Source organism: Somniosus microcephalus, chromosome 6, assembly GCF_052327205.1.
Source record: "Somniosus microcephalus isolate GS21.2 chromosome 6, FLI_Smic_1.0, whole genome shotgun sequence".
Lineage (NCBI taxonomy): Eukaryota > Metazoa > Chordata > Chondrichthyes > Squaliformes > Somniosidae > Somniosus > Somniosus microcephalus.
In genome coordinates, this window is record NC_140992.1 from 21,797,843 (window position 1) to 21,823,863 (window position 26,021).

At 47.5% G+C, this 26,021-nt stretch overlaps 1 protein-coding gene across 2 annotated transcripts in view; it reads left to right on the plus strand.

The window, feature by feature from the left end:
- Positions 1-10,530: 10,530 nt before the first annotated feature.
- The window catches only part of cp (ceruloplasmin), a 75,205-nt gene continuing 59,714 nt past the window's right edge, over positions 10,531-26,021 (plus strand). The window contains exons 1-3 of one of the 2 annotated variants that reach the window (XM_085989831.1): positions 10,531-10,756; positions 19,847-20,091; positions 25,644-25,856. In XM_085989831.1, the coding sequence (XP_085845957.1) occupies positions 10,599-10,756; positions 19,847-20,091; positions 25,644-25,856 (616 nt within the window). In that variant the 5' untranslated portion in view covers positions 10,531-10,598. The remainder of the gene's footprint in view (positions 10,757-19,846; positions 20,092-25,643; positions 25,857-26,021) is intronic. The other variant, XM_085989830.1, reaches the window with a different exon arrangement.

Here is a 26,021-nt window from a genome sequence, read left to right on the forward strand (position 1 = left end):
ATTCCTTGGGGCTCACACGGCGCACCTGGATGCAGTGCAGGAAAAGATTCCATGACCTTCATCGCACTGGAAAAGTACGTATGACGTTTTCATCACCCTCAATCTGATCCCCATTGCCTTTCCTCACCAGCACCCAGCTTTAGCAATCTCTTCCTCCACATCCCACTTGACACTCACATCCATGCACCCTTAGCCATTCCCTCTCTATGCTCACATTCACCTAACTATTCGACCATGCAGCCCTCACACTCCCTCTCACTCTGATGCTTTGAACACAACTGACAACACACAGGGAGGGCCCTTGGTCTTGCAACCTCACTCCATCTTTGCCTCCTTCTAAGTATCTATGCTATGCAATCTCTACACTCACTCCTTCATTCTCACTCAACCTCCACTTGTCTCCCTCATTGCAGGAAAATAGAGCTCACAACAGGAGAGAGCGAGCCAGGACAGGAGGAGGGCCACCCTCATTAGCCCAGCGCACCTCCTCGGAGGAAGCCGTCCTGGAGATTGTCGGGGCTGACAGAGATGCGGAAGTTGGGGAAGGACAGACAGGTGCATCCCCGCAAGCTGGTGACAGAATAGTTTTCCATCTCTCTCATTGGCATTGTATGAGTCACTGATAATGATTCTGAAGCTACATCATATGGACTTATGATCATCTGCAAAATGCAATGTGCATGTAACCTTGGCATCACATCTCTAACTTTTTCCTTGACTCCCCCACAGGACCATCGAGAGCCCCCGTCCCCAGTGTGCAGGAGGAAGAGCCTGAGATGCAAGACTCCTCAGAGGAATCTGCAACCTCTGCGGGCGCAGCGTCAGCAGAAATAAGCGCACCCAGCACCAGCGCAGACACTCACACCTCGGTGGGACCTTCGGGACATAGAGTAGAGTTGTCACCTGGTGTATCACAGCTCACAAGTGAGCATCAGCAGATTGTGGAGACAGGGACAGCAGTGGAGAGTCCTCGTCTGAGGGCGCAGGACTCTGCCAGCTCGGTTCATCTGCATGTCGACCCTCTGCCTCTGGGTCCATCCGTAAGATCAGAGGTGATGGAACTCCATGCACAGATGCAGGAGTCTCTGGCAGGTTTTGTCTCCAGGGTCACTGCGAGTGTGGAGCGAATGGAGGAGTCCATAGCGAACATGAGCAGAGCCTTTGTTGAGTCAGTGGCGCATGAACGCATCAACACGGAAAGGATGGCTACCTACGTGGAAATGATTGCTGCCCCCGTGGTAAGGCTGGCTACCGTAGAGGAGAGGATGGCTACGGTAGAGGAGAGGAGGGCTACGGTAGAGGAGAGGAGGGCTACGGCCATGGAGGAGGTTAGTCGCCAGGGTATGGAAAACATGGTGAGTGTTCAGAATAGAATGACATCTCTTGAGGAGCGATGGGCATCTATTGAACAGGGAAACCAGACCTTCATGGAAGTCCTTCTGAGTAGGACTGCCATTGCAGATACGGGTCCCCATGGCCCCCCTGATGTGCAGCAAGCTGCTCTCAAGCCACTTGCAGGCACTGAGGGGGACCTGACCCATGAGAGGGAGGTTGGTGGCAGACCTCAAGGAAGTGGGGGCTCTTCTCCAAGCGCTCAGACTTCCATGCCACTGCAGAGCCCTTGGTCAGAGCCCCGCCGGAGTCCACACCCAACTGAGATAGACGTCTCAACTCCTGCACAGCCGCAGGAGCAGCAGACTGCTGATGAGCCCTCACAGGCTCGCCACCCCAGAGGACGCCCGCCAAAGGTGTCGAGACAGGAGCAGCAGGAAAGTGAGCAAGGGGCCTCCACATCTGCTGAAGCCACAGGGGAACTACTACGTAGGAGCATGCGTAAGAGGAAAATAAAGCACAAATAGTCACAAGGGTAGTCACTTGGGTGAAATGTTGTGTATTTTGTAAAAATGCCATCAGTTGTTTGTTTTGCATAAAAATTCTGATGGCAACTGCTGCAGTTGTGGCGTGCGTCATTTCGCGAATGGGGCTTTCACATTGAGAGCTTAGGATTACTTGCAGTTGTCAGGATGCTGGTCAAATAGCTAGGAATCCGCAGGGTTTGGCCATTGTCGATGCTCGGGTAAGAAGCTGCGAGGCAAAAGAGTTTGATTTACTAGGCTAAGTAATCTGGCCAGGATGAGTGCATTCCTTGCATCCTGGGCAGCAATGTTCTCGTGTAATGCTGCCGCTGGTTGATGGGCCTCTGCAGGATGCTCATTTTCGCCCTCCTCCTCCTCCTCATCATCATCATCATCATCTGAGGAGGGTAATGGAGGAGCCACTTGGTCCGCAGGAATCTGCAAGCCATGACGCTGTGCCATGTTGTGAAGTGCACAGCAAACCACGACGATTCTGGAGACCCTGGCTGCTGAGTACTGTAGGGCTCCACCTGATCTATCCAGGCATCTGAAGCACATCTTCAGCAAGCCGATGGTTTGCTCGATTATGGATTTGGTGGAAATGTGGCTGGAGTTGTAACGCTCCTCAGCTTCGTTGGCTGGCCTCCTCAACGTCGTCATTAGCCACGTCCTCAGGGGATAGCCCTTGTCTCCAAGCAGCCATCCGTGAAGTTGGTCTGGCGGCCTGAATAGCGGAGGCACACTAGACTGGCGCAGTATGAAAGAGTCATGGCAACTGCCAGGGTACTTGGCACAAACATGCAAAATCTCCTTCTTGTGGTCACACACCAGCTGAACGTTAAGGGAGTGTGTTGCATCCGTGGATAATAAGACACAGACTGCGGAGAATGGTACAACAGGTGTTTACTCAACGTGGCTCACACTGCAACTGATCTGCACAGATTACTACTCAGTGCTATATACAGGTGTGGTCACTGCCGGTACTGCAGTATACATGAGCTGTAAAACATAGTTCCCCCATTACAGAGTGGAAGCCCTTGCGGTTGACAAAAATACCTGGATTGCGATGGGGTGCCCTAAGGGCCACATGTGTGCAGTCAATGACGCCCTGCACCCTTGGAAAGTCTGCCAGATGAGCTAATCCAACCGCTCGCGCCGTCACATTTGCGCGATCCCTGGTGAAATGGATGTGATTGTGCGCGAGGGCAAAGAGGGCATCGGTTACCTGCGTGATGCAAGTGTGTGCGGCCGCCTGGGAGATGCCGCTGATGTCTGCTGCTGATCCCTGGAATGAGCCTGAGGCAAAAAAGTTGAGTGCGGTGGGGACTTTGATGGCCATTGGTAAGCAGTGTCCACCTGGTCCTCTGGGCAGCAGGTCTTGCTGTATCATTGCGCAGATGTCAGTCACTAACTGTCACGAAAGTCGGAGTCGCCTTTGTCACTGCTGCTCAGTCATGTTGAGGTAGCTGACCCTGTGTCTGTAGACCCTGTTTGGGGGGTATCTCATGCACCGACGGGCTTCCATGCGCTGGCCTCTTCTGGCCTGTGCTGCCTCAGGTGGGTGAGCAGCAGCCTGTCGCTCCTGCTGCTGCTGCTGTTGCTGGTGCTGCTGTTGTTCCTGGTTCTGCTGCTGCCGCGCCTGGTGCTCGAGCTCCTCTAATGCCAAGAAGGGAAGGAAAATAAGGCCTCCCATGCTTCTGGTAGATGCCTCAGTTGAGGAAGCGCTGAGTGAGGGTGGCGAGAGGGGTTTCGCAGGAGGCCACACTGGAGAAGTGTGTGAGGCTCCAACCTTCCACAGGTGTGGTTAAGCCTGGTAAAAGTTGCCCCAGGCCTGAGACAACAAAGTCCTGCCACCTGCAAATGATGACTGATCAAATCTCCTCTTTAATGGTTGACCTGCAGCTGATAGTCAGCAAGCCAATAGTGCTCCCGCCAGGTTTCACAGGCGTGATCCCCACCAGGCGTGTTTTACGTGGGAAAAGGGTTAAGCAGGCAAGGGTCTGTTAAAATGGGATTATAAAGGCCAATTAGTGCTGTTTAAGGGCCCGAAAGACCAGTCCCATCTGTTGCAGGCGGGACTGATTCGGGACCATCAGACACGCCTGGGTTAAAATGGCTAGGTGTCGGGAACCAGGTTGGGGGGTCCTGACCCCCAGGTTTCGCGATTTTAACCCCCCACACGCCTCAAAGCCTGCCTGACGGCTGAGTTAAAATCAAGCCCAATGGCTCTAGATGAAGTGTGAAATGCGCTGGCAGAGTGAGAGACAGCTGCCGTGTGGGAGAGAGAAAAAAAAGGAAAAGGCACAAACCAAAAGTGTGGATAAAATATTTAAAAATATAACAGGGGCCAAGGTTATGATCTGAAGTTGTTGAACTCGATATTGAGTCCGGAAGGCTGTAAAGTGCCTAATCGGAAGATGAGGTGCTGTTCCTCGAGGACTGCTGAGTTTTTCCAGCATTTTCTGTTGTTATTTTACATTACGTCTCTGGTGGGCCTACAAATGTCACTGGTAACTTAACGTTATATTTTAACAGCAGCGAAACCTGCCTGCTGAAATAGATTGCTTACCTTGATTGGAAGGGATAATTCCTAAGGTCGTGCACTGAAGATTGGTATCTGAGGTGCAACAGGAACATTTTGTCATAGTTACACTGAAACTGTTGCCCTGAAGCTAATTACAATGGCCTGAACTAGTTGAAGATTGCTGAAGGCTGTGTAAACAGCTGCATGGAGCATCAATTAACTCAGACAGAGGCAGGTTTGGGCGGAGAGCACAGACGTAGCATTACATAGGGCTCGAATTTCATTGGGCCGTTGAGGCGGGGTTGGAGGCGTGTGGGGGGTAAAATCACAAAATCGGGGGGCATGGACCCATCCCACCCCCAACCTGCCTCCATGCCCGTTTCCCAGGAGGCGGGTACCCGGCCTGTGCTGGGAGCCGCCTCCCCGAGGCGAGAAGTGGGTTAGTGCCAATTAACTGCCTGTTAACAGGTAGTTAACAAGCAGTTTTTAGCCTAATCCCTATTTTTATCCCTGAAGTGTGGGCTTCCCGAAGGCTCCAATCCACGCCAAGTTAGCGAGGCGGACCGTCGGGCTGAAGGACTTGGAGGGTTCGAGATGTCCGGTGTTCAGGTGAGTGATGGGTGCATGAGTGCAGAGGTAAGTGTGTTTGGTGTGTGTAAAGTGTTTAAATAAGTTTTACTTACCTTTTCTTACTAATGCAGCCTTCCTTCCTTCAGGTCTCAGGAGTCCCTCATCTCACCGGCACAGAAAGCAGAATGGCCGTGAGCTGTCAAAATCTGCAGCCTCTGCTTTCTGTTCTGGAGAGATCTTTAAATCAGCCTGAGAGGAAGGAATTAACTTAGAGTACAGATTGTCAGTGTTTGACAGCTTCAAACAGCTGTCAAACGCTGATATTTCATCTGTCAAAAGCTCTTGACAGATGAAATGTCAATCTGTGACATCACCTGTTGCCGAGTGGCCCTTAATTGGCCAGCTGAGCCCGCTGGGTGGGCTCAACAAGGTCAATCAAGGGAAAATCGAGTGGGTTGGCCACAACTCGATGGAGGCGGGACTACAGCCCCGAAAGTTGTAGTCCCGCCTCCTACACGCCTCCATTGATAAAATCCAGCCCATAGAGTTTACAGCACAGAAACAGGCCATTCAGCTCAACTGGAGAATACTGGTGTTTATACTCAACATGCGCCACGTCCCTCACCCTCTCTAATGACTTCTTGCCACCCTGCCCGGTACAATCAGCAATGAATTTCTCTCAAATCGATTGCTATTTGAATACAGCATTCCAAGGCCCATGTACGGCCCTGTTCAGCAGGTGTGCTGGCCTCATTCTGGCTGCACAGTAGGGAGCCTGACATCCCACCTGTCTTGACCTCAAAAGTGACAACATGATAGAGAGGGGCAGGGGAAGAAGTGATTGGAATCTGTGGTCGTTGCCAGAAAAGGGTGGAACTAGGTTCCATCCCAAACTCCCGCCCCTCTACTTCAACTCTCCATCCCCCTAAACCCCAGGATTTCCAGGCTTGGGTTTCAGACTTTACGAGGCGTAGTAGCCAGAGGAAATGTTCCCAATATCTTCATTACAATGAACAACAATAACAACTTGCACTAATATGTATATATATATTACTCCTTTAATGTAGAAAAACATCTGCTGCCACCTGACAACACAGAGGCAGTAAAGGGGTTGAGAAAGGTGCTGGAGAGGTAGAGCTGGGTTTTGTCAGCATACATGGGGAAGCTGGCCCCGTGTCTGCGGACAATGTCACCAAGCAGCAATACGTTGGAAGGACAAGGGGTGGAAGCCAAGGATAGATCCTTGGGGGGAATCCAGAGGTCACATTACGTGGGTGGGAAGAGAAGCCATTGCTGGAGATGCTCTTGACTACAATCAGATAGGTAAATGTGGGACCAAGCAAGGTCAGTCCCACTGAGCTGGACAACAGAGCCGAGGCATTGGAGCAGGATGGTGTGGTCGACCATGTCAAAGGCTGCAGCGAGCTTGAGGAGGGATAATGCACCATAATCTCAATCACAGAGGCTGTCGTTTGTGACTTTGATTAGGGATGATTTGCTGTAGTGGCAGGGTCAGAAACCTGATTGGAGTTGCAGAAACAAATGGGCACGGATTTGGCGGTAACAACATGTTGAAGTACTCTGGAGAGGAAAGGGAGGGTGGAGATGGAGTAGTAGCTTGCAAGGAGAGAGGGGTCAAAGGTGCTTGTTTGAGGAGGGGTTATAAGACTGCTGTATTGACATGGAGGGAACAATACATGAGGAGGGGGAACCATTTACAAAGTCAGCTAACATGGGGGTCAGGAAGGGAAGTTGGGTGGTCAGCAGTTCAGTGGGATGTGTTCAAGGGTGGAGAAGATGAGTCTAACAGACAGGATGAGCTCAGAGAGAGCATAAGGTGAGATGAGTGAGAAACTAGAGAAAGACTACGGTTCAGGGCTAGCATAGGGAGGAGCTGAGGGTAGGTTTAGCTAGGTGGGCAAGAAGAAGTGGAGAAGCAGCTGAATGAATGGCCTCAATCGTAATAACAAAGAAGTCCATGAGCTCCTCGCACTTGTTAGAGGGGCAGGGGAGAGGGTTTAAGGAGATGGTTGGTAATGGAGAAAAAAAGCAAGGGATTATCTTTGCATCCTAGGATGACCCTGGAGTAATGGACACTTTTGGCAGAAAACAGTGAAGCCCGATAGCACTATGTGGTCCAGCCAGATCTGGTGCTGGATGGTTAAACCGATTTGTACCACTTGGACTTGACGGAGTGAAGATGGGGCCAATACCAGGGAATGACCAGGATGGGAAAGAGTAAAGGTTTTACTGGGAACAAGGGCATGAAAGGTGGAGGTGACGGAGTGGTTGAGCAGATCGACAGCTGCAGACGTATCATGGCAAATGGACGGCCAAAGGCTAGGCAGTTGGCAGCTTGAAAGTGCGATTGTAAGCGACTAGGGGGTGAGTTTTTTCTAGGGACTGATGCAGAAGGAAGTTGAAAGAGGGTAGGGGCATATGAGTGGTGCGAGATATAAAGGAGTGGTCTGAGATAGCCTTGTCTGTAATCGAGATGGTGAGAGTAGCGAGGCCACTGGAGATAGCAAGGTCAAAGAAGTGGCCACGAGTATGGGTAGGAGAATTTATATGGAAAGAGGTTTAGGGAGGACAGGAGGGCAGTGTATTTAGAGGAGGGCGAGGGGAGCTGAGATGGAGATTGAAATCACCGAGGATGAGCAATTGCTCAGTGCAGAAGCTGAGAGAGGGAAGGAGGGAGGTTATGTTGGTGAGAGGCTTGGAGTGTGATTTGGGGGATGGTAGACAATACGGATTGTAAAGTAGAGGTGTGTGGGGGTGGGGGGGGGGGGGCGCGGTGGTCGCGGAACAAGGTGAGGTGCTTGAAGAAGCTACCAAAGGAGGAGAGTGAGAGACCAAGGTGTGATTTGGTGGAAGGTTTAAGTGCTACAATTCTTGCAGAAATTCTGATTTTTAGATGTTCCTTCCATATAGAATCATAGAAATTAAATGAGCAAAAAGAGGTAATTCGCCCCATTGTGCTGGTACTGTTGTGCTAATTCTTCAACTGTAGCTGTCTATCTATAATATTAAAATTCTTGCATATAGCATGCCCTTCCTGTAAACATCACACTTACTTCCTTTTACACTTTACCCATTACAATTCAAGTGTCACATTTCAGATGTCATCTGACTCATGAAGAACAACGCCATAGGAGATCGTCTATACTGTAAAGTTTCTGCTGGCCATTACATTTTTCTGTATCCTTCTTTTCCAGTTAATCAATTCTTACCTCTCCATAAAGCCCAAAATCTGCCCAAGACTTCAATACTCCTACGATAGCAAAATACTGCAGATGCTGGAAATCCGAAATAACAACAGAAAATGCTGGAAAAACTCAGCAGAATACTCCTCCTGTGTCTGGAAAGATTGTCCTCGCAGTTCTCTTGATAGATGTTGAATGTTATCTCTAATCTAAATTGCAGCCTCTCTCTCCATTGTAACTTTTCTTGTCAGTATTTTGCCTCTTTGAACTTTCTTCCCCTGTCCCTCTCAGCTCCAAATCCTTTCTCCTAACTGCAACCCAACTGTCTTGAAATCCATTTTCATACAGCATCTCTTACTCTAAGTCATTCTTTTGTTGGACCTCAAAATTGAGGAACTCTTTAACTCCCCACTCTTCCTTTCCTCTCACAGCTGACAAGCTTTCATATCAAAGGGCTGTTCAAATTCTTTTATAGGATTTAATTCAGTGTTCAGTTCCATTCGCAACTCCTCAGATAATGAAGCAGTCCGTGCCCACATGCAGCAAGGCCTGGACAACATTCAGGCTTGGGCTGATAACTGGCAAGTAACATTCGCGCCACCCAAGTGTCAGGCAATGACCATCTCCAACAAGAGAGAGTCTAGTCACCTCCCCTTGACATTCAACATAGAAACATAGAAGATAGGAGCAGGAGTAGGCCATTCGGCCCCTTGAGCCTGCTCCGCCATTCGATGAGATCATGGCTGATCATCCAAACTCAGTACCCCGTACCTGCCATCTCCCCATATCCCTTGATACCTTTAGCTCTAAGAAATATATCTAACTCCTTCTTGAATATATTTAAAGACTTGGCCTCAACCGCCTTCTGTGGTAAAGAATTCCACAGGTTCACCACTCTCTGGGTGAAGAAATTCTTCCTCATCTCTGTCCTAAATGGCTTACCCCTTATCCTTAGACTATGACCCCTGGTTCTGGGCTCTCCGACCATCGGGAACATTCTACCTGCATCTAGTTTGTCCAGACCTGTCAGAATTTTATAAGTTTCGATGAGATCCCCTCTCATTCTTCTAAACTCGAGCGAGTATAATCCCAATCGACCCAATCTCTCCTCATACGTCATTCCTGCCATCCCAGGGATCAGCCTGGTGAATCTTCGCTGAACTCCTTCCACGGCATTACCATCGCCGAATCCCCCACCATCAACATCCTGGGTGGTCACCATTGACCAGAAACTTAACTGGACCAACCACATAAATACTGTGGCTACAAGAGCAGGTCAGAGGCTGTGTATTCTGCGGCGAGTGTCTCACCTCCTGACTCCCCAAAGCCTTTCCATCATCTGCAAAGCACAAGTAAGGAGTGTGATGGAATACTCTCCACTTGTCTGGATGAGTGCAGCTCCAACAGCACACAAGAAGCTCGACACCATCCAAGACAAAGCAGCCCGCTTGATTGGCACCCCATTCACCTTCTTAAACATTCACTCCAAGTCACACACCATCCTGACTTGGAAGTATATCGCCGTTCCTTCATAGTCGCTGGGTCAAAATCCTAGAACTCCCCTCCCTAATAGCTCTGTAGCAGCACTTTCACCACACGGACTGCAGCGTTCAAGAAGGTGGCCCACCACCACCTTCTCGAGGGCAATTAGGGATGGGCAATAAATGCTGGCCTTGCCAGCGACGCCCACATCCCATGAATGAATAAAATTCCACCTGTTTACTGTTCAAGGAATAGTAGTGTAAAATATAAAAACAGAGGACAAAGTATGATGTCCAACTTTTTTAAAAACATTTTTATCAACATCATACTCATTCCTCTTACTCCCAAAGGATTTGACTGAGCAGATACGGAGAAACCACATTTTTTCCACACAAAGAGTAGTAGAACTCTCTCTCAACGAAAGGCTCTAGATGCTGGGACAAGTTCAAGACTGAGAGAGATAGATTTTTGTTAGGGAAGGGTATCCAGGGATATGGAGCAAAGGACGGGTACATGGAGTTGAGGTGCAGATCAGCCGTGATCGAATTGAATGGTGGAGCAGGCCAGAGGGGCTGAATGACCTACTCCTGTTCCTAATGTTCCCATGAAGATAAAGTAATATGAGGGAGAATTGTATTGTTTGCTGGTGGGAGGGCTGTTCAGCAGTCAGAGGGTTAGTGATAAACAACTCCTGTGACCTACTCCTGACCTGGGAAAAATAAATCATTAGTGAAATTTACCAGAATGGACATGCATTGGCGGGACCGTGCCTGTTTACCTAAATTACAAAAACCAACATTATTTTGCAATGCGCTATCTTTTAATTGGTCAGGTAAATCAAGCACAGCAGACGGTTCCTCCCCTGACTTATAAATGTGGGAATTCCTAATCATTTAAACGATTCTCCTTCTGTCTCTCTCTCTCTCTCTCTCAACTGAAGAGTTCTATGGTATTTCAAACAAGATGAAGACAGTGCCGGCAGTTTGCTTCTTCTTGCTATATTTCAGCGCTGTTTCGAGGGCCTTAACCCGGGAGTATTATTTTGGTATTAGGGAAGTCAATTGGAATTATGCTCCAAGCGGCAGAAATATAATTGCTGGCACAACAGTCGACAAGGATGAGTGAGTATATAATAGTGGGAAGACAAAGAAAGAAAATCTGCAAATGCTTGAAATCTGAATTAGGAAAAAACAGAAGATGGTGGAATTATGCAGGAGGTCGGTCGGCAGATGAAAGAGAAAGCCAGGCTAACAATTTAGGCTCGACAGAACTGGCCTGAGCCCATAAGCCTATAATCTGCCTTTCTCTTACAGTACTCTCTGACTTTATGTACATGCAAATCTTTTAGTTGAAATCTGGAGTTGAGAAGAATGAGAGGTCATCCCATTGAATGCATAACATTCTTAGAGGGCTTGACAGGGTAGGTGCTGAGAGGCTGTTCCCCCCGGCTGGAGAGTCTAGAACTAGGGGGCATAGTCTCAGGATAAGGGCTTGGCCTTTTAGGACTGGGATGAGGATAAATTTCTTCACTCAGAGGGTTGTGGAACCTTTGGAATTCTCTGCCCCAAAGGGCTGTGGATGCTCAGGGGTTGCGAATATTCAAGACTGAGGTCGATAGATATTTGGACTCTAGAAGAATTAAGGGATTTGGGGAAAGGGCGGGAAAGTGGAGTTGAGGTGGAAGATCAGCCATGATCTTATTGAATGGCGGAGCAGGCTCGAGGGGCCGCATGGCCTACTCCTGCTCCTGTTTCTTATGTTCTTACATTCTGACAGAGTAAATAGCAACCCTTTAAAAGGCAGGAGCAACAAGAGTCAGCCTCTGCCTGCTCCGTGTGCCATCTCCCTCATGAGCATAACAAGCAGAGTAGCTAAGCTCCTGCCCTGGGATTTGCCCTCGCTGATGAAGTATTAATTGATAGTGTTTGATATCCACTGTTTGCTCATTTTGAAATGTTTAATTTGGTGTGTGAGACAGTTTGCACTGTTCAGCCCAGTGATAGGTTGTTGTAATAGCTGTTGGGTGACACGAAAAGGCTTTAGTTAGATAGGGGGACCACTGACACCAGCCTTGGTGCCAAATAGTCTTGGTGCCAGTGCAACGATCAAAGCCAAGTGTAAATTGGCAAAATCTTAAAATGTACTGGTGGGGTGACGTCACTAGGGTGGCTCAGGCCACAATGGTTAAATGCAATACAGCCCAGGAGGTTTCTCATGTTTTATCCCCCGAGTTATCTGATCTCAGCGAGGCTTGGTTTTGTACTTTAGGTAAACAGGCACGGTTCCTCCAACGCACATCCGTCCTAGTAAGTGCCATAATTTCACTAATGATTTTTTTCCCAGGTCACAGGAGTTGTTTATCACTAACCCTCCGACTGCTGAACAAGCCTCCCACCAGAAAACAACATCATTCACTTGTGCAATACTTAGCTCAATTATTTTATCCTGGCAAAAGTGGTGATCCACAAGGATCGGTGCTGGGATCTGCTGGAGGTCCTTAAGATGATGAAAGGGTTTGATAGGGTAGACGTAGAGAAGATGTTTCCACTTGCAGGTGAGACCAGAACTAATGGTCATTAATAAAAGATAGTCACTAATAAATCCAATAGGAAATTCAGGAGATGGTTCTTTACCCAGATAGGAAGCTTGATAAGCATGAAGGAGAAAGGAATAGATTGCTATGTTGATGGGGTTAGATGAAGAAGGGTGGGAGGAGGCTCGAGTGGAGCATAAACACTGGCATGGACCTGTTGGGCCGAATGGCCTGTTTCTGTGCTGTAAATATAAGGATAGGCAGGGAGGCAGCAGATGCTCTATGATTGACCTCGGTGATCCTGAAATACATCTTAAAAGGATATTTTCTTGCGTGGTACATTGGGGTAGATTTCCGTCTTTACCGCCTGGCCATTAAGCATCGCCCCAGCAAAATGCAGAGAGGAAAATCTGTTGACGAGGCCCTTACAGAACATATTGGATTTTCCTTCCATTTATTTGGAAGTGTGAAGTGATACATTTTGGCAGGAAAAATGAGGAGAGGCAATATAAATTAAATGGTGCAGTTTTAAAGGGGGTGCAGGAATAGAGAGACCTGGGCGGTCACATACACAAATCTTTGATAGTGCCAGGGCAAGTTAACAAGGCTGTTAAAAAAGCATATGGGATCCTTGGTTTTATAAATAGGGGCATAGAGTACAAAAGCAAGGAAGTTATAGTAAACCTTTATAAATCACTGGTTAGGCCTCAGCTAGAGTATTGTGTTCAATTCTGGGCACCACACTTTAGAAAGGATGTCAAGGCGTTGGAGAGGGTGCAGAGGATTTATCAGAATGGTACAAGGGATGAGGGAATTCAGTTATGCAGAGAGATTAGAGAAGCTGGGATTGATCTCCTTAGAGCAGAGAAGGTTAAGGGGAAATTTAATAGAGATGATCAAAATTATGAGGGGTTTTGATAGAGTAGACAGGGAGAAACTGTTTCCACTGGCAGGAGGGTCAGTAACCAGAGGACACAGATTTAAGATAATTGGAAATGAGGGGGAAATGAGGATAAACTTTTTTTACGTGGCGAGTTGTTACGATCTGGAATTCACTAACTGAAAGGGCGGAGGAAGCAGATTCAGTCGTAACTGTCATAAGGGAATTGGATATATACTTCAAAAGGAGAAATTTTCAGGGCTATGGGGAAAGAGCAGGAGAGTGGGATTAATTAGCTAGTACTTTCAAAGAGATGGCACAGGCATGATGGGCTGAATAGCCTCCTTCTGTGCTGTATGATTCTATGATTTAAATGGAAGAAAAATCAGGTGTGCTGTGTTATTGGTCTGCGATCTTACCCACCAGATTTACCTCACTGGGCTCCACCTAGGCGATGATTAATGGAAATCTATCCCCACTGTCTTGTGATGAGCAGTAAATGGTGGGTGGGCAGACGTGGGTTTAGGACTACTAGGAGGTATGCAAGAAGATTCTCCCCTCTACTCGACACCAGCCCAGATCGGGTGGCCGTCGGACAATTACAGGTGCACAGAATTTGTTTTCAACTCATTCACCAAGAGATTTGAGGTTCTCTCTGCTTCTGGATTAGATGCTTGCTTTTTCCTGAATTTGCCTAGTTTGAATTGTCTTGAATTATGATGGCATCGTTGCCTGCTGCGAGAAATCAGCCAAAGCTGCCTAGCAGGAGAGCGGAACTATTTGGATCGCTCTTTCAGAGAGCCGGCACAGGCACCATGGGCAGAATGGTCTCCTTCTGTGCTGTATGTTTCTATGGAAACTGACTGCATTGTTAGAAGATTCCCAAATCCAATCTTGGAATCCTAAAACTAGGATTGAGAGCCCCAACCCCAGATTTGGATTCTCCTTCTTCTGCACTCTAGGGAGGCCCAACACCACCTCCTCCTCAAGGCCACTAAGGATGGGAAATAAATGAGGCTCGTCAGCATCACCCATATCCCAGGAGCAAATAACAAAAGATCCACTGGCCTAATGTCCATGTACCAAAGGTGGTGTAGAAACAGACGGCATTGAGCAGGATCAGCCCGAACCTGAATCACGTTCTGATGTCCAGAGTTCAGCGAACTAAAGTTACAATGTCACTTCTCCAACCCCCTCCTCCCCCCAACAGATATATTCATTTCACACCTAATCTAGAGCCGTCTTTTGTCTCCACTAGTCCTATCACCATCTCATCTCGTTTTGAATACCTCTTAATGTCTCTTCACTTCTCTTTTGTTCTCTCCCAGCCTGGCCTCTTAATCTATTTCATTTCCTGTGCTTCTTTAGTCTTGACAAAGGGTTATCACCCGAAACGTTGACTCTATTTTCTCTCCACGAATGTTGCCTGGCCTGCTGAGTTTTTCCAGCATTTTCTGTTGTTATTTCGGATTTCCAGCATCTGCAGTATTTTGCTATCGATATATTCATTGTATTCTTTAGTGATTCGAATCACACCACAGGCTAAGCGTCCTCCAGCATGTCCTGTTCAAGAGCTCTCATCATTTCCACCTTTGCCCAATTCATCTGCCTTCTCATGAACCACAAGTGTGGGTCCAATAATGGACCGCTCTCCTGATAGATGGAGCAGTTTATCCTTTATTTCAAAGCTGACCATTTCAATTAGCCTCGATGTTGCCAAGATCACCTACATGTCGTTCTGGTCCACTGTGATTTTTTTGCAAATGCGAATGCTAATGGAAAGCACAAACAGATTTAATGTGATGAGCATTGATGTGATTGAGAGTGAAGCCTAAACTTCAATTGCTGCCTTTAACACAGTGCTGGATATTTGTACGATATTTGTACTTCTTTGTAACACGTTTATTCTTTTATATTTTTACGTTGAGCTGAAGGGTGTTAGTGATAGGGATACTTTTTATTTCAGGCACCCAGTGTCAGCATCAATCACTCCCAGGTCAGTTATAGCACAGCCAAATGCTGAGTAAAGTTACTGCTAATCTGCCCCAACAATGTGCCTCAGCTGCGTGCCCAGAAGAGCGACACATTATCCATTTTGCGTACAATCATCATGCGACCATTCTGAGTGGAGAATTAGGAGCAGTTTTGTGCCATGGGTCACGCTCACCGGGAGCTGGATTGAGTCTGCTCACACTGATTTCACATGGAATCAGAGCCCAAACAAGAAGACTTTCATACCATCATTCTGGGCTAGATTTGAGGTGAAAGGCCAGGGTCCACCTCAACTTTGTTTTGTCACTGCTTAGGACATGTATGTTGGGTGTAGTCGAAGCAATGTAATATTGGGGGGGGTGTCTCAGCTGGCTTGGGCCCAGGATTTGCAATCTATGGTCGATTTTCAGCCCAAACAGTGCCGTTATGCGGACAAGACATTTAATTATGTGCACGCAGCGGGTTATTTCCTCATCCATCACATTGGGCAGCATTGGGTTTAACTAGGGATTTTGCGAAACAAAACAAGATACATTTTCAAGTGCATGGTCAACAGCAGCCTATCAGTCAAATTTGACTAATACTTTTTTGAGCCTAACGCCTGTAGTGCTGGACATCACCTAGCTTGAAAGGAGCAGGAGAGAATACAACAACAACAACCACTTGTATTTATATAGCACCTTTAACATAGTAAATTGTCCCAGGGCGCATCACAGGAGTATTATAAGACAAAAATTTGACACCGAGCCACATAAGGAGAAATTAGGGCAGGTGACCAAAGGCTTGGTCAAAGAGGTAGGTTTTAAGGAGCGTCTTAAAGGAGGAAAGAGAGGTAGAGAGGCGGAGAGGTTTAGGCAGGGAATTCCAGAGCTCAGGGCCTAGGCAACAGAAGGCACGGCCACCAATGGTTGAGCGATTATAATCAGGGATGCTCAAGAGGGCAGAATTAGAGGAGCGCAGATATCTCAGGGGGGTTGTGGGGCTGTAGGAGATTACAGAGATAGGGAGGGGGCAAGGCCATGGAGGGATTTGAAAAGAAGGATGAGAATTTTGAAATCGAGGTGTCGATTGAAGAAGTACTAGTTAGCTGAAGACAGGCTCTTGTTATAAAAACTTGTAGGATGAATGAAAGACTTAGGAGGGTAAGGAATTCCACAGATTTTCCTCCCAAAGTGTAATGTTCAGGATATATCATGATTCTTACAGAAAAGAAGATCAATAATTTAAGAAACTCTTATTTCTTTGCTCACATGGACGCTTGAAGTCAGATTTATTCATTAGAATGTGTTTTTGTGAATCCAGAGCAGGCTAGTATTTTGTCCTCATTTGCCATTTTTTCAAACTCTTATCTGTAAATGACAGGTGACCTCTTATCTTGGACACAGTAAAGATTGCAGTAGTCAAGCACCAACAGAGTGACCTTGAGTCTGTTACAACGACTGCACTCGCTCAAGGAAAAAATTAACCCTGCCCTCGGCCTAGATTTAGACCATAGCCTGTGGGATTTATCACAGAATCACAGAATCACAGAAACCCCACAGTGCAGATAGAGACCATTTCGGCCCATCGAGCCTGCACCGACACATATCCCACCCGATCCCCGTAACCCCTACACCAACACATATCCCACCCTATCCTGTAACCCCATGTATTTAATCCCCCTAACACTAAGGGTCAATTTATCATAGCCAATCAACCTAACCTGCACATCTTTGGACTGTGGGAGGAAACCGGAGCACCCGGAGGAAACCCACGCAAACACGGGGAGAATGTGCAAACTCCACACAGACAGTCGCCCAGGGACCGATTTAGTTTGAACTCCTGAATGTGTCCCGTGGATTCAACAACAAGAACAATAAGCGCTTGCATTTATATAGCACCCTTAACGTCGTAAAACATCCCAAGGCGTTTCACAGCAGCTGTGTACTGTAGTCAGTGACATTGCTTAAGAAGAGATAGTGAAGGGTGTAATATATGATCAGTTCCACAATTTCTAGTAATAAAGGGTAGGTTTTCCCATCAAGTATTAGGCCTTACTGCCAGTAGCTATTGCCTCCTTCTAAGATATTCTCCTCAACCTGAAATGGTGCATACTGTTGGTAGAAGCAGATACAACAACAGCCGCTTACATTTATATAGCGCATTTAACATAGAAAAATGTCCCAAGGCGCTTCAGAGGCAAAAGTTGGATGCCAAGCCAAAGAAAGATATTAGGAGGGTATTGTGTCTGTACCTTTCTACCTAGACACAATTAGTGCTCAGAACCCAGAGATTCAAACATGAGGCTATTTTATTCAAAAAGGAAGGTTCTGGAGAAAGTACAGAACAAAGAGAACAAAAACCCAACCAAGAGAACAAACCCAACCATTTATCTGCTGTGACAGCGCCACCGCAGGTGGGAGGAGCACACATAATACATAACAGAGGGGTAACCAAAAAATGGGTCAAAAAGATGAGTTTTAAGGAGGGTATTAAAGGAGGAGAGGGAGATAGGGAGGTGGAGAGGCGGAGGGGCTTAGGGAGGGGATGGGATGGTTTCTATAATGGACGGGCGACTGGCAATGCCAGGTTTATGCCTGGATGGCAAACTCGAAATCTACCCCAACTTCTTCATGTAAGCCAAAGGGGAAATCATATGTGGGCTCTTTATTCTGGAGAACACCGACCTTTGTCGGCCATGGCTCAGTGGTAACACTCTCATTTCTGAATCAAAAGACTGTGGGTTCAAGCCCCATTCCAGAGACTTGAGCACGTAAACTAGGCTGACACTTCAGTGCAGTATCGAGGGGAGTGCTGCATTGTCAGATGTGCTGCCTTTTAGATGAGATGTTAAACTAAGGCCCCCATGTAAAAGCTTCCATGACCGTTTTTGGAAAAACGACAGGGGCGTTTCTCCCAGTGTGTTGACAAACATTTACTGCTCAACAACAACAACAACAACTTGAATTTATATAGCACCGTTAATGTAGTAAAACGCTCCAAGGCTCTTCACAGGAGTGTAATCAAACAAAATTTGATACCGAGACATATAGGAAGATATTAGGACAGATGACCTATAGCTTAGTCAAAGGGATAGGTTTTAAGGAGTGTCTTAAAGGAGGAAAGAGAGGTAGAGAGGCGGAGAGGTTGAGTAAGGTAATTCCAAAGCTTAGGGCCCAGGCAGCTGAAGGCACAGCCACGAATGGTGAAGCAATTAAAATCAGGGATGTGCAAGAGGCCAGAATTAGAGTAGCGTAGATACCTCAGAGGGTTGTGGGGCTGGAGGAGATCACAGAGACAGGGATGGGCGAGGCCATGGAGGGATTTGAAAGCAAAGATGAGAATTTTAAAATCGAGGTGTTGCTTAACCGGGAGCCAATGTAGGTCAGTGAGATGGTGTGAGTTAGGACACGGGCAGCAGAGTTTTGGATGACCTCAAGTTTACATAGGGTAGAACGTGGGAGGCCGGCCAGGAGTACATTGGACTAGTCAAGTCTAGAAGTAACAAAGACATGGATGAGGGTTTCAGCAGCAGATGAGCTGAGGCAGGGGTGGAGTCGGGCGATGCTGTGGAGGCGGAAATAGGCGGTCTTAGTGATGGCATGGATATGTGGTCGGACACTCATTTCAGGGTCAACTATGACACCAAGGTTACAAACAGTCTGGTTCAGCCTCAGATAGTTGCCAGGGAGAGGGATAGAGTCGGTAGCTAGGGAACGGAGTTTGTGGCGGGGACTGAAGACATTGGCTTCGGTCTTCCCAATATTTAATTGGCAGAAATGTATGCTCATCCTGTACTGGATGTCGGACAAGCAGACTGACAATTTAGAGACAGTGGAGGGGTCGAGAGAGGTGGTAGTGAGATAGAGCTGGGTGTCATCAGCATACATGCGGTAAGTAATGCAGTGTTTTTGGATTATGTTGCCGAGGGGCAGCATGTAGATGAGAAATAGGAGGGGGGCCAAGGTTAGATCCTTGGGGGACCCCAGAGGTAACGGTGCGGGAGCGGGAAGAGAAACCATTGCAGGTGATTCTCTGGCTACGATTAGATAGATAAGAATGGAACCAGACGAGTGCAGTCCCACCCAGCTGGACAACGGTGGAGAGGCGTTGGAGGAGGATGGAGTGATCAACCGTGTCAAAGGCTGCAGACAGGTTGAGAAAGGTGTGGAGGGACAGAACCAACACCATAAAAAAAAAACATTATCTAGTTACTTACAACATTGCTGTTTGTGATAAGCGCCTTGGGATGATTCGCTACTTTAAAGGTGCTATATAAATACAAGTTGTTGTTGTCATTGTTGTGGGACCTTGGCTGCTGTCCTCCCCTACATTCCAACAATGTCTATATTTCAAAAGTACTTTATTAGCTGTGAAGCTCTTTGGGAGATCTTGAGTCCATGAGAGGCACCATATAACTTTTTTTAATATTCGTTCATGGGATGTGGGTGTCGCTGGCAAGGCCAGCATTTATTGCCCATCCCTAATTGTCCTTGAGAAGGTGGTGATGAGTCGCCTTCTTGAACCGCTGCAGTCCGTGTGGTGAAGGTACTCCCACAGTGCTGTTAGGTAGGGAGTTCCAGGATTTTGACCCAGCGACGATGTAGGATCGGCGATATGCTTCCAAGTCAGGGTGGTGTGTGACTTTGAGGGGAACTTGGAGGTGATGGTGTTCCCATGCGCCTGCTGCCCTTGTCCTTCTAGGTGGTAGAGTTCGCAGGTTTGGAAGTGCTGTCGAAGAAGCTTTGATGAGTTGATAACTAAATGTGATAACTACAAGTCCTTTCATTATGTTCATTGATATTAGTTGTACTTTGCAATATATAGGCATGCATCTGTATTCCTGAAACGAGGTGCGACCAGGATAGGAAGTGTGTATAAGAAAGCTGTGTATCTGGAGTATACGAGCGGCAATTACACCAAGGAGATTGCTAAACCTGAATGGTTGGGATTTCTCGGACCAATTATAAAGGCTGAACAAGGTGACATCGTCATCGTTCACCTGAAGAATTTTGCTTCTCGACCCTATTCACTTCATTCACATGGTTTAACCTACACAAAAGAAAATGAAGGTAATTTTTTTTTTGGTTGATCTTTATTATTTGCTCCCTATGTTCTTAATTGCCTACCGAGAGATGCAACGCTGGACTATAACTAGCCCCGAGGAGTTACACAAGATTCACCCGCTCCACAGGGAATTGCTTTGCCTTTACTTGGCATCTCTGAAAGATTAACTGCAATCGAGATTGCTCTGTGTGAAAAATAATGAGAATTATTAGCCCACAAGATGCCACTGTCCTTGGTACAATACTTGGTACAACACAACTTGCACTTTATATAACATAATTTCCATAACGAAGTATCACAAAGCTTCACAAGTAGGGGAGAATTTGGGCACCAAGCTGGAATTAGAAAAGAGGTAGCGGAGGTGTTCGAAGGAGAGCTCAAAGAGGTATGATTTGGGAGGAGATGAAGCAAGGCAGAGGTGATTTTGGAAGATATTCTGACAGCAGGGCAAGATGATTGTCATCAATGGTGGTGTGCTGGATGAAGGTGAGAAAACATCTCAAGGAAAGGAGGGCGTGAGCTGAGGTGTAGACTAATGTATTGTTTCCATCAAAACTTGCAACATCTCCCATTCCAGTTGTTTCCCCATCTCCACTTTCGCAAGTCCAAGGAGTGCAAACTCGAACATATCCAGCGCACAATAGCCATTCATTGCAGATCTGGCTTGACCACACCAAGCTCTACCAAGGCTTCACTTTCCTCTGCCTAAACAGCTCACCACCCTAGGATCATTCGAGAGAACAAAGATTACCCCAGAGTCCTTTCTCTATTACCAACCACCTCCTTAACCCCCCACCTCTGCTCAGCCACTTCCACGCTCACCTCCAACAAGTGTGAGGGGTTCATGAGTTTCTTTGTCTCCAAATCGAGTCCATCCCTCCAGCTGCTCACTAAGCCAAAGTCTCCCCAGCCCTGAGCCCTCGCATCTCTGCAGTTTCTCCACTATCTCACCGCCGGCCCTTTCGTGATCTCATCCCACGAAGCGCCTGATCATCTTCCCTTCCTCACTTCAGCCAATATTGTAAATGGTTCCTTCTCCTCAAGCAACATCTCCCTACCTTTCAAAATCAGCGTTATCATCCCCTGCTCAAGAAACCACCCAGGCCCCTCTGTCCTCGCTGCCCAACTCCAACCTCTCATTGCTCTCAAAGATCTTGAACGTGTTGTCGCCTCCCAGATCCGTGCCCGTTATCCCCATAACTCTCTGTTTCAATCCCTCCAATCAGCTTTCCGCCTTTCTCACAGCACTGAACGGCCCTAACCGAAGCCACAAACGATAGTCTCTGTGACTGTGATCATGCTGCATTATCCTTCTCCATGATCTCTTCACCAGACCCCCCTGACCCGAGCACCTGCACCAATACCCCTGCTTCCTCCTCCGTTTCTCATCATTCCCACATCCCCCATATGGGGTAGCCCACCTACAGCCCCCCACTACTGGCTCACCTCCAAGAAAAATCATATTCTTGCATTTTTGTCAGCAGTCCCTCCAACCCCTGTATGTTGCACTGTCAGAGATGGCATCTTTTGGATGAGACGTTAAACCGAAGCCCCGTCTGCTCTCTCAGGTGGGCGTAAAAGATCCCACAACACTATTTCGAAGAGCAGGGGAGTTCTCCCCGGTGTCCTGGCCAATCTTTATCCCTCAACCAACATCCCTAAAACAGATTATCTGGTCATTTATCTTATTGCTATTTGTGAGAGCTTGCTGTGCGCAAATTGGCTGCCGCGGTTCCTACCTTACAACAGCGACTACACTTAAAGTATTTCACTGGATGTAAAGTGCTTTGGGACGTCCTGAGGTTGTGAAAGGCACCATATAAATGCAAGTCTTTCTTTTCTCTCCCACGTTCCCACACCATGGGACCTCTCCCCCATCTTTTCCCCACTGTTGTTATATCCAGACCCCTGCTACCCCTTTCCCAGTGCCCCCAAGCACAACTAACAGTCCTCTCAGTGCTCCCACATGCTGCATGCCCTCTCCCAGTTCTCCCAAACCCCTTGCACTGCTCGCTAATGCACCCCTGAGATATAATAAGGGTAAAATTGAAAATTAACCATGTAGTTAAACTCATTTTTAATAGCAATCAAGGGCACTATATCACAACTTCACGATTTATTTCCTCTTCTGCCCATCTGTTTTCAATCTTGGTAGCGTCCTGTTGGCTTTGGCTTACAACATAAGTTTCTCGATAAAAATAAATATCTCTTTCATATTGATACAAACTTGCAAGTATAAACAGGATATTATTGTGACGTACAATAGCAAAATACTGCGGATGGTGGAAATCTGAAATAACAACAGAAAATGCTGGGAATACACAGCAGGCCAGGCAGCATCCGTGGAGAGAGAAACAGAGTTAACGGGGTCGATTTTCCTGGAGCCGTCAGGAGGGGTTTCAGGCGTGGGAGGGGGTGGGGGAATCCTGAATTTGGGGGTCCCGACACTATCCCGCCCAAAACCCCACCCCAGGCAAGTTTCAGGGGCGGCGGGTACCCGCCCCGCACTGGGACCCGCCGAAACCAGGCGGGAAGGGATTAGTGCCAATTAACTGCCTATTAACAGGCAGTTTTTAGCCTAATCCCTATTTTGAGGGCACACAACACCAGGTTATAGTCCAACAGCTTTATTTGAAATCACAAGCTTTCGGAGCGCTGCTCCTTCGTCAGGTGAAGTGGGGAGATGCATATAGGCACAGCATATATAGTCAGAGAATACTGCCAGATGATTACAGGTAATCTTTCTAACTGCCCTTTATCACACCTCGGCAGAGAGATAATCACAGCAATCAAAGGTGTGAATGGTGTCCAAACAGGTCAGTCAGGAAAACATTACATCAAAGAACAATGAGGTGGGGTCACAAGGGGTCAAATGTTGCAGATGCTGGGGTCTGTATGAAAAACAAAAAACAAACAAAAAACTATTTTTTTGCTGGAAATCACAGCAGGTCCGGCCGCATCTGTGTAGAGAGGACAAACCAACGACGACTCGAGTCTGGATGACTCTATGTCAGGTGGGGTTACGTGTAGCGTGACATGAACCCAAGATCCCGGTTGAGGCCGTCCTCATGAGTGCGGAACTTGGCTATCAGTTTCTGCTCAACGATTTTGCGTTGTCATGTGTCTCGAAGGCCGCCTTGGAGAATGCTTACCCGAAGATCGGAGGCTGCACAGGACCTCCAACCAATGCTATACACCAGATACATCGATGACATTTTCTTCCTATGGACCCACGGCGAAGAATCACTGAAAAGACTACACCATAACATCAACAAGTTCCATCCCACCATCAAACTCACCATGGACTACTCCTCAGAATCGGTTTCATTCTTGGACACACGAATCTCCATCAAAGACGGACACTTCAGCACTTCACTCTACCGCAAGACCACGGACAACCTCACGATGCTCCACTTCTCCAGCTTCCACCCTAACCACGTTAAAGAAGCCATCCCCTATGGACAAGCCCTGCGAATACACAGGATCTGCTCAGACGAGGAGGAACGCGATGGACACCTACAGACGCTGAAAGACGCCCTCGTAAGAACGAGATATGACGCTTGACTCATCGATCGACAGTTCCGACGGGCCACAGCGAAAAATCGCATAGACCTCCTCAGAAGACAAACATGGGACACAACCAACAGAGTACCCTTCGTCGTCCAGTACTTCCCCGGAGCGGAGAAACTACGCCATGTTCTTCGCAGCCTTCAACATGTCATCGATGACGACGAACACCTCGCTAAGGCCACCCCCACGCCTCCACTACTCGCCTTTAAACAGCCGCCTAACTTCAAACAGACCATCGTTCGCAGCAAATTATCCAGCCTTCAGGAGAACAGCGACCACGGCACCACACAACCCTGACACGGCAACCTCTGCAAGACATGCCAGATCATCAACACAGATACCATCATCACACGTGAGGACGCCACCCACCAGGTACATGGTACATACTCATGTGACTCGGCCAACGTTGTCTATCTCATACGTTGCAGGAAAGGATGCCCCGGAGCATGGTACATCGGCGAAACCATGCAGACACTGCGACAACGGATGAACGGACACCGCACAACAATCGCCAGGCAGGAGTGTTCCCTCCCAGTCGGGGAACACTTCAGCAGTCAAGGACATTCAGCCTCCGATCTTCGGGTAAGCATTCTCCAAGGCGGCCTTCGAGACACACGACAATGCAAAATCGTCGAGCAGAAACTGATAGCCAAGTTCCGCACTCATGAGGACGGCCTCAACCGGGATCTTGGGTTCATGTCACACTACATGTAACCCCACCTGACGTAGAGTCATCCAGACTCGAGTCGTCGTTGGTTTGTTCTCTCTACACAGATGTGGCCGGACCTGCTGTGATTTCCAGCAAAAAAAGTTTTTTGTTTGTTTTTTGTTTTTCATACAGACCCCAGCACCTGCAACATTTGTCCCCTTGTGACCCCACCTCATTGTTCTTTGATGTAATGTTTTCCTGACTGACCTGTTGGGACACCATTCACACCTTTGATTGCTGTGATTATCTCTCTGCCGAGGTGTGATAAAGGGCAGTTAGAAAGATTACCTGTAATCATCTGGCAGTATTCTCTGACTATATATGCTGTGCCTATATGCATCTCCCCACTTCACCATGAAGAAGCAGCGCTCCGAAAGCTTGTGATTTCAAATAAAGCTGTTGGACTATAACCTGGTGTTGTGTGACTTCTTACATTTGTCCACCCCAGTCCAACACCGGCATCTCCACATCATGGCTATTTTGAGGGGTTTCGTGTGGGATTCCCGACGGCTCCAAACCACACCAGGTTAGAGCAGGCGAGCCGTCGGGTTGAAGGAGTTGGAGGGGTCACAATGTCAGTGCTCAGGTGAGTGGAGTGATGAGTGCATGAGTGCAAAGGTAAGTGTGTTTGGTGTGTCTAAAGTGTGTAAAGAACTTTTACTTACTTATACTTACCTTAACAGCCTTTCTTCCTGTAGGCGTCGAGAGCCCATCACTCAGCCGGCACTTAAAGCTGAATGGCTGCGATCTGTGAAAAGTGACAGCCTTCAGCTTTGAGTGCTGCTGAGAGTTCTAACTGAGTCTGTGCAGAAGGACTCAGGTTAGAACTCAGACTGTCAGTGTTTCACAGCTTCAAACAGCTGTGAAACACTGATATTTCATCTGACAAGGACTCGTGACAGATGAAATTGCAGTCTGTGATGTCACCTGTTGCCGGGTGGCCCTTAATTGGCCTGCTGAGCCCACTGGGTGGGCTCAACAAGGTCAATCAAGGGAAAATCACGCGGATTGGCAGGACGTCGATGTAGGCGGGTCAAAAACCCGAAAGTTGTAGTTCCGCCTTCTTCCCGACAGCTTCGGGAAAATCGACCCCAATGTTTCAGGTCTGGGACCCTTCATCAGATGAAGGGTCCCAGACCTGAAACGTTAACTCTGTTTCTCTCTCCACGGATGCTGCCTGGCCTGTTGAGTATTCCCAGCATTTTCTGTTGTTATTTATTATTGTGACGTAACGTGCAATTAGAATCAGTATATTAATCCTGTCCTTTGCTTTCCTAGGTGCGCTTTATCCTGACAACTCCACGGTCTTGAAGAAACTGGATGACTGTGTAAATCCAGGAACAAATTACACTTACAAGTGGGACTTAACAGAAGATCAAAGCCCAGCGGAAGGTGACATCGACTGTTTGACAAGGGCTTATCACTCGCATATCGATGCGCCCAGAGATACTTCAGCTGGACTTGTTGGACCTTTGATCATTTGCAAAAAAGGTAATGATTGAACTGAACTGCTCCAAGGTGTATTTGCAGAGTCTGTGCTAGTGATAATCGGCAAAACGTTGCACTGATGTAGTTCATACCTTGACATAAAGAAAGACTTGCATTTATATAGCGCCTTTCATGACCAACGGACGTCCCAAAGCGCTTTACAGCCAA